Below are 13,832 nucleotides of genomic sequence, written 5' to 3' on the forward strand. Positions count from 1 at the left end.
ATGAAAAGAGCCAACTTAAAATCCTAGAAATGAAAGCTATCGTCACTGGGATTAAAAAGAAAAAACCCTCAATATCCAAGGTAAACTCCAAAATCTAACTGTTGAAGAGAGAATTGGTAATCAAAGAATAGTACTACGGAATTTTTCCAAAATACAGCACAGAGAGGCAACAAGATTAAAAAGATTAACTAAAAGTCATAAGGGACAGGTTGCAAGACCCCAATAGTCACTCAGAAGAAGTTTCAAAAGAAGAAGAATACAGTAATCACACACACAAAAAAAGCAATATTCAGAAAGAGCTGGGAATTTTATAGAAAAGCCATAGAATCCTCAGGTCAAAAATGATCTCCAAACACCGAGCACGATAAATAAAAATAAAAATAAAACTATACCTAGAAACACTGCAGAAAACCAGAAGAACATTTAAGATAAAGAGAAACTCAAAGCTACCAATCCCTTCTTTGGGCCTACAAGAGCCCACTGGCCACTCAGTCAGCAAATATTTATTCAACACCTCCACAAACTAGGTGAAGAAACAGAGATACAACTAAAGTAACCTCAGCCCTCCAAATGTCCACAGTCCAGTGAAGGGACTGAGGTAAAATAAGTCATTACAGCAGAGCCATGCGTGCTACCACGGACATGTGGACAAGGTGCTACGGATGGGTGAACTCCACAGGCAGTGGGAAAGCATTTCTGGTGCATTTTGCATGAAGCTTTACTTGAACGTGAATATATGCTGCAGGAAATAATAAAAGTAAAAATATGTCAATGGCTAATATTTTTAGCTAACATTGATTTATGACTTATTACGTGCCTGACTTTCAGACATTATCTCTAATCCTCACAACCACCCTCAGAGTTTATGAAGTCCATTTTACAGATGAGAAAAGAAAGTTCAGGGTGGCTAAGAAACTTTCCCAAAGTCATAAAGTTGATAAACTAGAAAATAGAGATTGGCTCTATAAAAATATAGACTTTAATTTCTTTGACTGACTTTAGTATACAAATGCAAGCTATTTTATTTGATGAGAACCTGAGAAGAGAATGATTCTGCTGACACAGCACTGAAGTCCTAACCTGGTTACTGGCCCTTCTGTGTTTACAGTCTGCTGTCCATATGAGTACAATAAACAAAGAGCACTGTGGGAAGACTGGCTGGATGGGAACAGTTAACTTTATATAAATTCATGATTTGCTTCCTGCTACTATGATTATCAGTATGACTGGATTTGTTGAAAAGGAGCAAAAGACGATCCAAAATATTCAACTAGGTATAAAGGTTTTGTTTAAACTCACAGTAATATAACTTTTTTTTTAAAAATTTATTTATGGCTGTATTGGGCCTTTGTTTCTGCGCGAAGGCCCTCTCCAGCTGTGGCAAGCAGGGGCCACTCCTCATCGCGGTGCGCGGGCCTCTCACTATCGCGGCCTCTCTTGTTGCAGAGCACAGGCTCCAGACGCGCAGGCTCAGTAATTGTGGCTCACGGGCCCAGTCGCTCCGCGGCACGTGGGATCTTCCCAGACCAGGGCCCGAACCCGTGTCCCCTGCATTGGCAGGCAGACTCTCAACCACTGCGCCACCAGGGAAGCCCAGTAATATAACTTTTAACAATAACAGAACAGGCTTATGATGACCCCAAAGTCTATAGTATGGTTGTTAAATGAAATTCATCTGTTCATCAAGATTATAAAAATGTTTGTTATAGGAAATCACATTTGCTCACGGAAGCTATAAATGAACTCAGCAGCACTGTGTTAAGTAACCCACCTCTCAATAGATCAGTACACCTACATTGCATTAATTAGTCAAGCCACCAACATCTAGCAGGTGAGTTCAATGGTTAGAGAATTCTGACTACTGCTGTCTGACAGCTGTAGAAAAAGATTAAGTCTGTGCCCTTTGAAGCTAGTCTTTTCCACAGTGCTCAGTCACTACATCACACTGCTTAGGAACTGTTGGTTCCCACTCCCCACATCCAGTCCCTTCTGTAAGAGAAGTAGGACCTCCAAATTTTAGTTTTTTGACTTTTAGAGCCTTAACACAGCTAACCAAGATCTAAAATAATGTTTTTACATTGAAATGTTTTCTTTTTCTTGAACTTTCTCTTTCCAGGTATCTTGTCTCTCTTCAATTTATTCCAGTCGCCTTGAAAAGAAAATCCCTATCATTCCTTTTTTCTCCTACTTGCCCAGGCTTCCGCTTTCTCTAAGCCTAAATACCTGAGTTTTTCTCTCCTTCTAAGAGTACCTGAACTCAAAAAACAAACTCCCTCTCAAAAAAAGTTGATTTTAATCATTTATAAGCTAGTGTAAATATAAACAAATGTATTACATATTACAGAAAATTTACGTTTCACATTTTAATTTCTTAACTATGGCTTAAAAGGCTTCATTCTTACTCCAAGACATTACGACTTCAGTGAGCAAATGGGTAGGTGAATAGTAAGGGTTCATCCTCGTGTCTTGGAAGACACACAGAGAAGCAGCCTATACAAAATCAGCCATCAACATAAATGTGAACTATCTAATTTCCTAAATTAGATGACTGATAATGACAGCAGAAAACTAAAATGGCAGTAATGTCATCAAGGCATGCTACTTCTAGTAAAATAGCTTAACGTAACTTTTTAACACTGAAAATTTGTTTTTTAAAATGTACCTTTTAAAAATCTACCTTTAGTTTAAATATATGTGTATAATATATATTTACTTTATATAATTGTAAAATAGCCCATTTAAGTGAAATTAACCGCAATTTCATGACTTACCTGAGAATAAAACAGTACATAAAGTTATAAATATGCATTTCTGAGAATCTGAATTGGTTTTATAAAAAGAATACTATAATTTGTTTAAATAAATTGTTTAGTAGTATGAAACATTCAACCAGGTATTTTTCAGACAATTTTAATTAAGTTCATTCTGGTAGTTCAATGAAACTTTGTTAGGATATTTTTAAGAACTCCTTAAAAATTAAGAGAGGCTGTGTAGCATAATAATAGAATAGAACTAAACAGTATTAGGATATATATGTTTTAATCATGTTCAGCGATTAATTAGCTGTGCAACCTTACCTAAAAAACTTAATCTGAGTGTTAACTCACCATCTCTGTAAGAAAGATAAGACATATCCTACGTTCCTCATAAGATGATGTAAGGATCAAATGAGATACCATACATGGAAATGCTCTATTATTAAAATCTAAAAATGCTCAAACAACTAGATACCATACAGGAAAGAAAGAACTTTACCTCACAATATACCTCCAGTATTTCAGGTGAAATATCTCGAAATATAAAGTAATGTGTCCAACTGTTAACCTTAAAAAAAACTACAGGGCTTCCCTGGTGGCGCAGTGGTTGAGAATCTGCCTGCCAATGCAGGGGACACGGGTTCGAGCCCTGGTCTGGGAAGATCCCACATGCCGCGGAGCAACTGGGCCCATGAGCCACAACTACTGAGCCTGTGCCCCGCAACAAGAGAGGCCACGATAGTGAGAGGCCCGTGCACCGCGATGAAGAGTGGCCCCCGCTTGCCACAACTAGAGAAAGCCCTCGCACAGAAACGAAGACCCAACACAGCCAAAAATAAATAAATTAATTAATTAATTTTAAAAAAACCACTACAATAAGTATAATACAGTGTCCCAAAAGTCTGAAAACATAGGGAAAATCATGTATTTATTGTAAATTTTTTGAGATTAACGATTAGATTCATTGCTTTAAATTTACTTCACCTGAAAAGTTGTCCGGAAGTTGAAGAAAAACATATTGAGAACATTATTTGAAAATGTTAACTAATGTACTATTTGAAAATAAATTTCTCCTGTTTCCCAACTACTGTGACTTGTTTTCTGAATTTTTTCCCCTGTAGTATCACTATTATTAATTACTGACCATGTTCTATATGATAGGCACTGTTATAATGTTGGAGATGGAGCATGGACGAAGCAGACAGAAAATGTTCCTGCCCTCATGAAACCTAGTTTCTGGTAGGAGGAGATAGACAATAAACAAATAATAAGATAAATCATACCCTACGTCAGATAAGAAATATTATGAAGAGAAAGAAAACAGAGAAGGTGGCTAGGGCATATCAGTACAAAGAACAGGTGGGGCTGCTTTTTTATAAATAAGGTACATCTAGAAGGCCGCACTAATAAGATGACTTTTTGAGCAGAGATCCGGAGGATGCAGAAAGCACTGCAGGTATCTGGGGACTCCAGGCAAAGGGAACAGCAAGTGTAAAGACCAATGCAGAAAAAAAAGACTTTTTTCTATAATATTTTCTACTTTTATCTTTTCTGTATCTCTTCTTGATAACCTGTTTCTAGGCTAGGATCCAGCTGTAGATTACTTGGATCACTACAATTTCTCTTTGATTAATTTCCCATTACAGACTTCACTCTCTGCTTTTTTTCTTCTTTGAACAAAATCATTCTTACTGAGTAGTTTTTCAATGATCACATTCCTTTCTTCAAGTCTCTTATTATTTTTATGACTTCCATTTAGTAAAAATTTACTGATTATCTATTATGTGCCAAGGCCTGATGGTAAAAAGATGATTAACATATGGTATATACCCTCAGAACTTAGCTAAGGAGATATATATATAGTAGATAAGATACACTGTAAAAAATACCACTCTGATATTATGAATAAAGTGTTGCAGCAATTAATTCTGCCCAGTGAAGAAAAGAAGAGAGTTGGGGGTACAAAGGAAAAGGCCTCTGAGCTAGGATTTTTTTTTTTTTAATGTCTATTTTTCTTTCCAGTTTTATTTATTTATTTATTTTTAATAGCTACTTTATTTATTTATTTATTTATTATTTTTGGCTGTGTTGGGTCTTCGGTTCGTGCGAGGGCTTTCTCTAGTTGCGGCAAGCGGGGGCCACTCTTCATCGCGGTGCGCAGGCCTCTCACTATCGCGGCCCCTCCTGTTGCGGGGCACAGGCTCCAGACACGCAGGCTCAGTAGTTGTGGCTCACGGGCCCAGCTGCTCCGCGGCATGTGGGATCTTCCCAGACCAGGGCTCGAACCCGTGTTCCCTGCATTAGCAGGCAGATTCTCAACCACTGCGCCACCAGGGAAGCCCTGAGCTAGGATTTGAAGACTAAATAGGAGTTCAAAAAGCAGATAGCAAGGAAAGAATATTACAGTGAAGAAGAAACATCTTAAATACAAGCACAGAGATGTATAAGCAAATAATATATTAAGAATGCTTGGTGATGCAATGTGCCAGATTGAAGACTAAGGAAATAAGAGTAGAAAGGTAGATTGGGAACACACTAAGAGTCTTGACTCTATCACGAGAACCAATGGGGTTTTTTTTTTATACAATTTTTAAAAATTTAATTTAATTAATTTATTTTTTGGCTGCTTTGGGTCTTCATTGCTGTGCGTGGGCTTTCTCTAGTTGCGGTGAGCGGGGGCTACTCTTTGCGCTGTGCAGGCTTCTCATAGTGGTGGCTTCTCTTGTTGCGGAGCACAGGCTCTAGAGCACAGGCTCAGTAGTTGTGGCACACAGGATTAGCTGCTCCGCGACATGTGGGATCTTCCCAAACCAGGGATTGAACCCGTGCCCCCTGCATTGGCAGGTGGATTCTTAACCACTGCGCCACAAGGGAAGCCCTGAGAACCAGTGGTTTTGAACTATTTCAACTGCACACACCATCAGTAACAAATTTTTGTGCATGCATCCACCCCCAAATATATATATACATTTATTTATGTATAAATTAAATTATGTCAAGAGCTACTATTCTAATATGTTACACTCATTAGGGAACAAACATAAAAAGAGAAGTGTATAAAAGATAAAAATAAAATGAGTAATATTTTCCCCAATGGAATCATTTTTCATTAATTAATATTTATTAAATTAATAGTGTGCACCAATGTTATCAATCAATAACTAATATACCTTCCATAATCAACAAATGAATATACAGTTGACCCTTGAACAACATGGGTTTGAACTGCACGGGTTCACTTATATGTGGATTTTTTTTCCATAAATATGTACTACGGTACTACACAATCTGTGCCTGGGTGAATCCGAGGATGTGGAACTGTGGACTGTAAAGTTATATGAAGATTTTCCACTGTGCGTTGTGGGGGAGGGGGCGGTGTCAGTACCCCTAATCCCGACATTGTTCAAAGGTCAACTGTACTATGCTTCTGTTGACAATTTAGTTCTAACTTGCATTTTTTTTTCCTCTCTTGATGCTAACAAATCATCAAGAGTATTTATAAAGTCCAACACAGCATAGTTGTACTTCTTTAATCCTAAACTCAACCATTAGGGAATCTGAAAGACCTTTATGATAGTGTATTCAAACATACCCATATATACCATACCTGTACATATGAAAGGTATAAATGAATAAATAGGTTTTTCTGTATATTTATAATTGCATGCTTATCTATTCTAATGCTCAAAATAGCTCCTAAACTCTTTAAAGCAGGGGCTGACCCTTTCTTTCTACTTAAAAAGAAATTATCATAGTGCTCTGCTCAGTACAGTGATAAAATACCTGTTCTGTAAAGTACAAAAATGATTATACTTCATTCACTATTATCCAAAAACTTATGCCTTTTTAAAACCTAACTCTTGGGCATGGAAAATTTTAATTAGTATTTAATTTTAATTTTAATAATAAATTTAACCCTAACAGAAGTTGATGTCTTTACAATTTCTGGATTAAGAAGCGTAGCATGCTCAAAACCCAAGAAGATATTCTCCAATTTCATCATTAAGCCTCAAACCTGACCTAAAATAAACACATAAAAAAAGAGAGGATATACACCATGGCCAAGTGGGATTTATGCTAAGAATGAAAGGTTGGTTCACCTATGAAGATCAATGTAATAACACCAAGTAATAGAATAAATGGGGAAAAACACATAACATCAACAGATGCAGAAAAGGTATCTGACAAAAAGTCAGCACCCTATCGTGATAAAGGCACTCAGCAAACCAGGAATAGGAGAGAACTTTGTGAACCTGATAAAAGGTATCTATGAAAAACCCATCTCTAACATTGTACTTAATGGTGAAAGACTGAAAGCTCTTAAGATCAGGAACAAGACAAGGATGTCTGTTCTAACCACTTCTATTCAACATTGTACAGGAGGTTTTAGCCAGGACAATTAAGCAAGAGAAAGAAATAATATTCATCCAGATTGGAAAGGAAGAAGTAAAAGTATCTCTATTTGCAGATGACATAATCTTGTATGTAGGAAATCCAAAGGAATCTAAACAAACAAAACTATTATGGCTAATAATTATTACAGAAAATATTACAGCAAAGTAGTAGAATACAAGATCAATATATAAAAATCAGATGACCAGTTGAATTTCTATACATCAGCAATGAAAACTATGAAAATGAAATTAAGAAAACAATTTCATTTATAGTAGTACCAAAAAAAGAAAAAAAAACTTAGGAATAAATTTAACAAAAGAAGTATAAAACTTGTACAATGAATACTACAAAACACTTATGAAAGAAGACCTAAATAAAAGGAAAGATTTCTTATGTTCACGGATTTGAGGAAATAATATTATTTACATGGCAATATTCCTGACATTGATCTACAGATTCAATGCAATCTCAAAAAAATTCTAGCTGCCTTTTTTGCAGAAATTGATAAGCTGATGCTAAACTTGATATGAAAATGCAAGGCACCCAGAACAGCCAAAACAATATTGAAAAAGAACAAAGCTGAAGTTGCAAATAAAGTCACTTTCCTCTATTTCAAAACTTACTACAAAGCTACAATAATAAAAATAGTGTGGCACAGGCATAAGACTAGACATATACATCAATGGAACGAATTAAGAGTACAGAAATAAGCCCATATATCTATGGTTGATTTCTGTAAAGGTGCCAATATAATTCAATGGGGAAAGAACAGATTTTTCAACAAATAGCAGTGGAACAACTGGATATCTGCATGCAAAAGAATGAGGTTGGACCTCTACCTTACACCATATGTAAAAATTAATTCAAAATGGACCCAAGATAAATGTAATAGCTAAAACTACAAAACTCTTAGAAGAAAACATAGGTGTAAATCCTTGTGACTTTAGACTAGGCAATGAGTTCTTACATATGACACCGAAAGCACAAGCAACCAAAGGAAAAACAGATAAAATGGACTTCTTCAAAATTTAATCAAGAAAGTAAAAAGACAACCTATATAGAATGGGAGAAGATAACTGCAAATCACCTATCTGATAAGGGTCTTGTATCCAGAATATATAAAGAACTTTAAAATTAAAAAAAAAAAACCAAAACAGTTAAAAACAGACAAAGGATTTGAATAGACATTTCTCCAAAGAAGACATATAAATGGCCAAACAAGGTCATGAAAAGATGCTCAACATAATTAGTCTGCAGGGAACCATAAATCAAAACCAGAATAAGATACTACTTCACATCTAGTAAAATGGCTACAATAAAAAAAAAAAAGATGGACAGTAACAGGATTAGCAAGGATGTGGAGAAAGAGCAATCCTCCTACACTGCTGGTAGGAACGTAAAATGGTGCAGCTGCTAAGGAAAACAGTTTAGTGGTTCCTCAAAAAGCTAAACATTGACTTAACATATGACCCAGCAATTCCACTCCTAAGTATACCCCCAAAGAAATTGAAAGCAGGGACTCAGACCGATACTTGTACACTAATGTTCACTGCAACATTATTCACAATAGCCAAAAGGTGAAACCAACCCAAGAATCCATCAACAGATGAATAGATAAACTAAATGCTGTAAGTACATACAAAGGAATGTTATTCAGCTATAAAAAGAATGAAGGTCTGATACATCCTCTAACATGGCTGAACCTAGAGGACTTTATGGTAAGTTAAGTAAGTCAGATATAAAAGGACAAATACTACATGATGCCACTTATATCTGGTACCCAGAACAGGCAAATTTATAGAGACAGGAAGTAGATTAGATCAAGCCATGGAGTTCCTGCTTGATGGTTACAGAGCTCCTGTTTGGGGTGATGAAAAAGTTTTGGAAATAAATAGTGGTAATGGCTGTGCCACAGTGTGAATGTAATGAATGTGACTGAACTGTACACTTAAAATGGCAAATTTTATGCTATATTTATTTTATCATAATTTTTAAAATTAATAATACACCAAAACCCATAGGATTGTGCACTTTAAATGGGTGAACTGTATGATATATGAATTACATCTCAATAAAGCTTTTTTTTTTTTAAGTGAAGGAAAAAAAAGAAGAAATGAGCTCTCGAGCTGTAAAACGAATCTTATGAAAGAATCTTAAATGCATATTGCTAAATGAAAGAAACCGTTCTGAAAAAGCTATGTACAGAATGATTCCAACTATATAACAGTCTGGAAAAGGCAAAACTATAAAAACAATAAAAAGATCAGTGGTTGCCAAGGGTTCAGGGCAGGGGAGAAAGGATGGATAGGTGGGGCACAGGGCACTTTCAAGGCAGTGAAACTGTTCTGCATGATACTGGAATGGTAGACACAGGACACTGCATTTTTCAACACCCATAGAACTGCAGAACACAAAGCGTGAACCCTTTGTGTAAACTAAGGACGTTAGTTAATAATAATGTATCAATACTGGTTTAATTGTAACAAATGTACCACACTAATGCAAGATGTTAACAGGAGAAACCATGTGTGGGTGGGGAAGGGTATGTAGGAACTCTGTACTTTCTGCATAATTTTTCTGTAAACCTAAAACTGCTCTAAAAAAGACTATTTTTAAAATGTATACTTAACACAGAGATTGCACTGAATTTTATCCTCTTCTCATGATTCATAAGACTATTCACTTTAACAAATTATAATTTTACATTAGATGGGGAGGAAGTGCTGATTCTTTTACCATTGCAGAATATCAGGCACTACTGAATCACCTCAGTTCAGTATCCTGTACAGCCTTTCCCTACTTCTCCTCTTCCACCCCCGACAGAATTACTTTATGACCTAAATTTCCGTATTCATAAAACTACTTCCTTCGTAGTTTTTGAAGATTCCATAGTCTTTGGAAACACTTTCTTACATTTATAACTAAATTCCAGTCTAATTATAATTACAGTGACATTATTATATCAAATTACCATGCCTCCTATTTTATTCATTTTGTTCTTTTTTTTTCACATTGCCACGTTGGTTTTATTTGGTCTAATTATAAAATGTGTTTTAAAATATACAAATTTATATAAAACAAAATAAAAATCATCTCTAATCCTACCAGTACCACTTGGTGAACTCTTATATACATAAACATAATTTTTTAAACAAAATTGGACCATTTTGTATAGTCACTCTCTGTCTTTCATTTATTCTCTCACTCAACAAATGTTGATGGCTTCTCTCCTTCCAAGACCCAGCAATGGGCAAGGTAGACAAAGTCCCTGCCCTCATGGAGCTGACATCTTTTGGGGAAAAATAGGCAAACATATTTGTACTCCACACAACCATCCTATGAGACAGATACTGTTATTATCCCAATTTACAGAGAGCTAAACTGAGGCCTCAAGTAATCTAGTAAATTGCCTGAGGATACATAGCTAGGCAGTAGCAGAGTCAGGATTCAACCCCAGGTTGAATGACAACACTATTTGATGACAGACTCCGAAGCTTTTAACTTATAAAAGAGATATATATCTTAGTATGATATACTGATCTTTACAAAATGGTACTGGGGGTAAAAGGTTGGATTAGCTCCCCAAAATAACATATTAACTCCAAGGACATAGTTCCTTGACTTCAATCATGAAGTTTGTTCATGGAAAATTATTCACTACTATTTTGTCATATTTAAATTAAGTAGGACATCAAGTCCAACTTTTTAACTTTTTTGGTGTATTTGTTTTATTTTTTTTTTCACTTTATTTTTAAATTCAATTTATTTAGACTAAAACAAAAACAAAATCAGTTCACCCATTTCTCCCCACCCAAACCTCCACCCGTGGCAACGACTAATCTGTTCTCTCTATGAGCTTTTTTTTTTTTTAACTCCACATATAAGAGAAATCATACAGTATTTGCCTTTCTCTGTCTGACTTATTTCACTTTGCATAATGCCCTCAAGGTCCAAAAGAATGAAATCTTGCCTTGTGCAACAACATGGATGGACCTCGAGGGCATTATGCTAAGTGAAATAAGTCAGACAGAGAAAGACAAATACCATAGGATCTCTCTTATATGGTCATCGTCTATGAGACATCATTTTATCAGATACCTAAGTGTGTTAGTTTCACACATCCTTTTGGAAAAGAAAATATTGTTCTCTAAGGCACTCAAGAGTCAACACAAAGGATTAAACTGAAAACCATAACTGTCCCAGAGAAAAGGCAGCTAGTACATTTAAGAACAACATTCCCCCAGCTCCAGCTTTAAAATGATCCCCTCCCAAACTCTTAATCTTTACTGGCACAATGTATAAACTTCTTCAACTGGTACCTTGATCTTTTCCAGCTTCATCTATGTGTTGAAAATCTTTTAGTGTTTGAAGGTTATGGAACCCCTCTCTGCAATGCTGAATAACTTTCTTTGATCCATTCTTGATGAGATAATCCATTAGGGTAAGGGATTTATACACATGGCGCCAGTTCTTCCCATGGTCGTTGAGTCTCTGCCATAACATACTCATAATCTCTGAGAGAGAAACTGTGTTGAAAGTCAGGTCACTGATATCTAACATCAGAGAAGTAGAAGGACCCCAAGGGTCATTAGAAGTTGCTTCCCTGACTTTTATTTCCGCATTTGAGTAATTTTTCACAAAGTTTTTCACTTGCCTCCTGAATGCCATAGGTAAGACAAATTTGAAGGTAAGATGGGGGTTGAGAGCAATGGACTAGGAGTTTATGTGATTGGTTTATAAAACCTTTGAGAGGTAGTTGGTCCCCAGGTCTCCTGCTCCCAAATACAAATGATTAATCTCCACCTTGACAAGGTATCAATTTCCTGCAAAAGAAGGCACAAAAAATATGTAAGTTAAATATTTTTTTAAATGTCTATAGAAGATCAATTCAGTCTGAAAAAGCTAGCTTTAGTTTCCAAATCAGTGCCTCACTTACATCAGCCAGAATTGAGGGTACCATATACATGTTCCTAGGATTGATATGGGAAAATCTCCCACAAGGGGTTGGCCTATGTTATTTAAAGAAATATAGGTGGTCTTTCTAGACCTAAAAGTTTCCATTGAAAGTATCACTGAACCTCTTTGGCCAGAAATAAAATTATTATAAAGCATTACATGGACAGTGGACAAGTTACTATAAGAAAATGGAACTTGCACTGTGACATCTCTTGCTTAAGATTTGTTGTCATGTATAAAAATGTTATGTCCTGAGAGTAATTAAGTGAAAACTGAGTCTTAGAATCATCAACTGACCCTATGGTTGTATCCTTTTTAGAACCTACAAGTCATTAGAATCAGATCGAAATGTGGTCTGTTTTCTTGTTAATCTAAAAGAGGGGAGGGTCATCAACTATTAAGACAACTAATTGTCCTTAGTGGACTCCACAGCTAACTCATGGCACCCTAAACCAATATTTCAGTCCTCGTAAGGCTGGTAAGTTTAAGGAAAAGGTTAAATTACTTTCTTTACTCAGCTTTAGAAAAAGATGCCCTGACGAGCATCCAGACTCACTGAAGCCTCAACAATCTATCATCAGATTTTACGAGAGACACTGCACGCATACAAAAGAAAGATGTTAAAATCCATAACAAATGTGTTTGTTATTTTTAGTTTTGTTTCTCTTCCTTGACCTTCTCAATTCCTAGCTCAGGCTTGATTAATTTCTGTGTATGTATTTAAGGAAGACATAAATTTTCAGAAGCATCCTAAATAAACTATCACTTCTTTTTTAAAAAATCAGAGAAGGGGATAAGTAATCTTCTTTGGTAAAAGTCCAACACATCCTCAAATAAACAAGATAGAAAATCTATCTGTTTAATTAAGATTTCTCCAAAAGAGACTATCATCAACCTTAGGAAGAAAAAGAGAACTTGTGTGTTTTTACAATTTTCTGATTTTCTCTCTTGTTTGCACATCAAACACATTTTTATCTGACTCACTCCTGCAGCGAAAACTCGATTTAATGTGTTTCAATAAGCTATTAAAATTTTCAATCACGAGGGTTTTCTTTTTCTATTGTCCTTTTCTCCCCCTCTACCAAGCTCACTCAATGCAGAGATGCACGGTGACATTGGCTTAGAGCAACGAATATTGATCTGTTTCTTAACAAGTCTATTAAAAAACAAAACAAAACAAAACCCTGTTAGAATCATAACTTGCTGGAATTAAACAACAGTTTTTAAAACCCTCTTTTTCTTTTTTGGATAACTACCTATGTATATTTTGGAGGGACAAAATAATTTTTAGGTTTTCCTCTATTCTCTAACCTGCATTTTAAAATTTTTTTAAATGTTTTCATAAATGAACTTTCTGCCCAAGAAAACTATCTACATAATAGCCTTCCATCCAATAGAGTAGTTTAAAATGGATGTGTTGGACATCATACCAAAATTAAACACATTCCTAACCATTTGAAAAACCACAAGGAAAAATGTCTGGATAAGTGAATTAATATCATTTACTAACATACAGTACTTTGTGATATGAACACAGACTATGTAAGACACCATTCTACTAATGAAATCTTTTCAAGCTAACAAGGAGTTCAATTAATTGCTGTTAGTTGTAAATTATATGTTGTTTAACTGTGTTTTAGATACCTGACTATATGCAAATGCTCAGTTTACTCAGTCCTTCAAAATTTTGAGATTATATCAATAAATACAGTGATGTGACATCTA

At 35.5% G+C, this 13,832-nt stretch overlaps 1 protein-coding gene across 1 annotated transcript in view; it reads right to left on the reverse strand.

Moving 5' to 3' along the window:
* The window catches only part of ENTHD1 (ENTH domain containing 1), a 108,672-nt gene extending 96,853 nt beyond the window's left edge, over positions 1-11,819 (reverse strand). The window contains exon 1 of the mRNA XM_059934867.1: positions 11,471-11,819. Coding sequence (XP_059790850.1) covers positions 11,471-11,819 — 349 coding nt within the window. The remainder of the gene's footprint in view (positions 1-11,470) is intronic.
* Positions 11,820-13,832: the final 2,013 nt, after the last annotated feature.

Source organism: Balaenoptera ricei, chromosome 10 (assembly GCF_028023285.1).
Source record: "Balaenoptera ricei isolate mBalRic1 chromosome 10, mBalRic1.hap2, whole genome shotgun sequence".
Taxonomy (NCBI): Eukaryota; Metazoa; Chordata; class Mammalia; order Artiodactyla; family Balaenopteridae; genus Balaenoptera; species Balaenoptera ricei.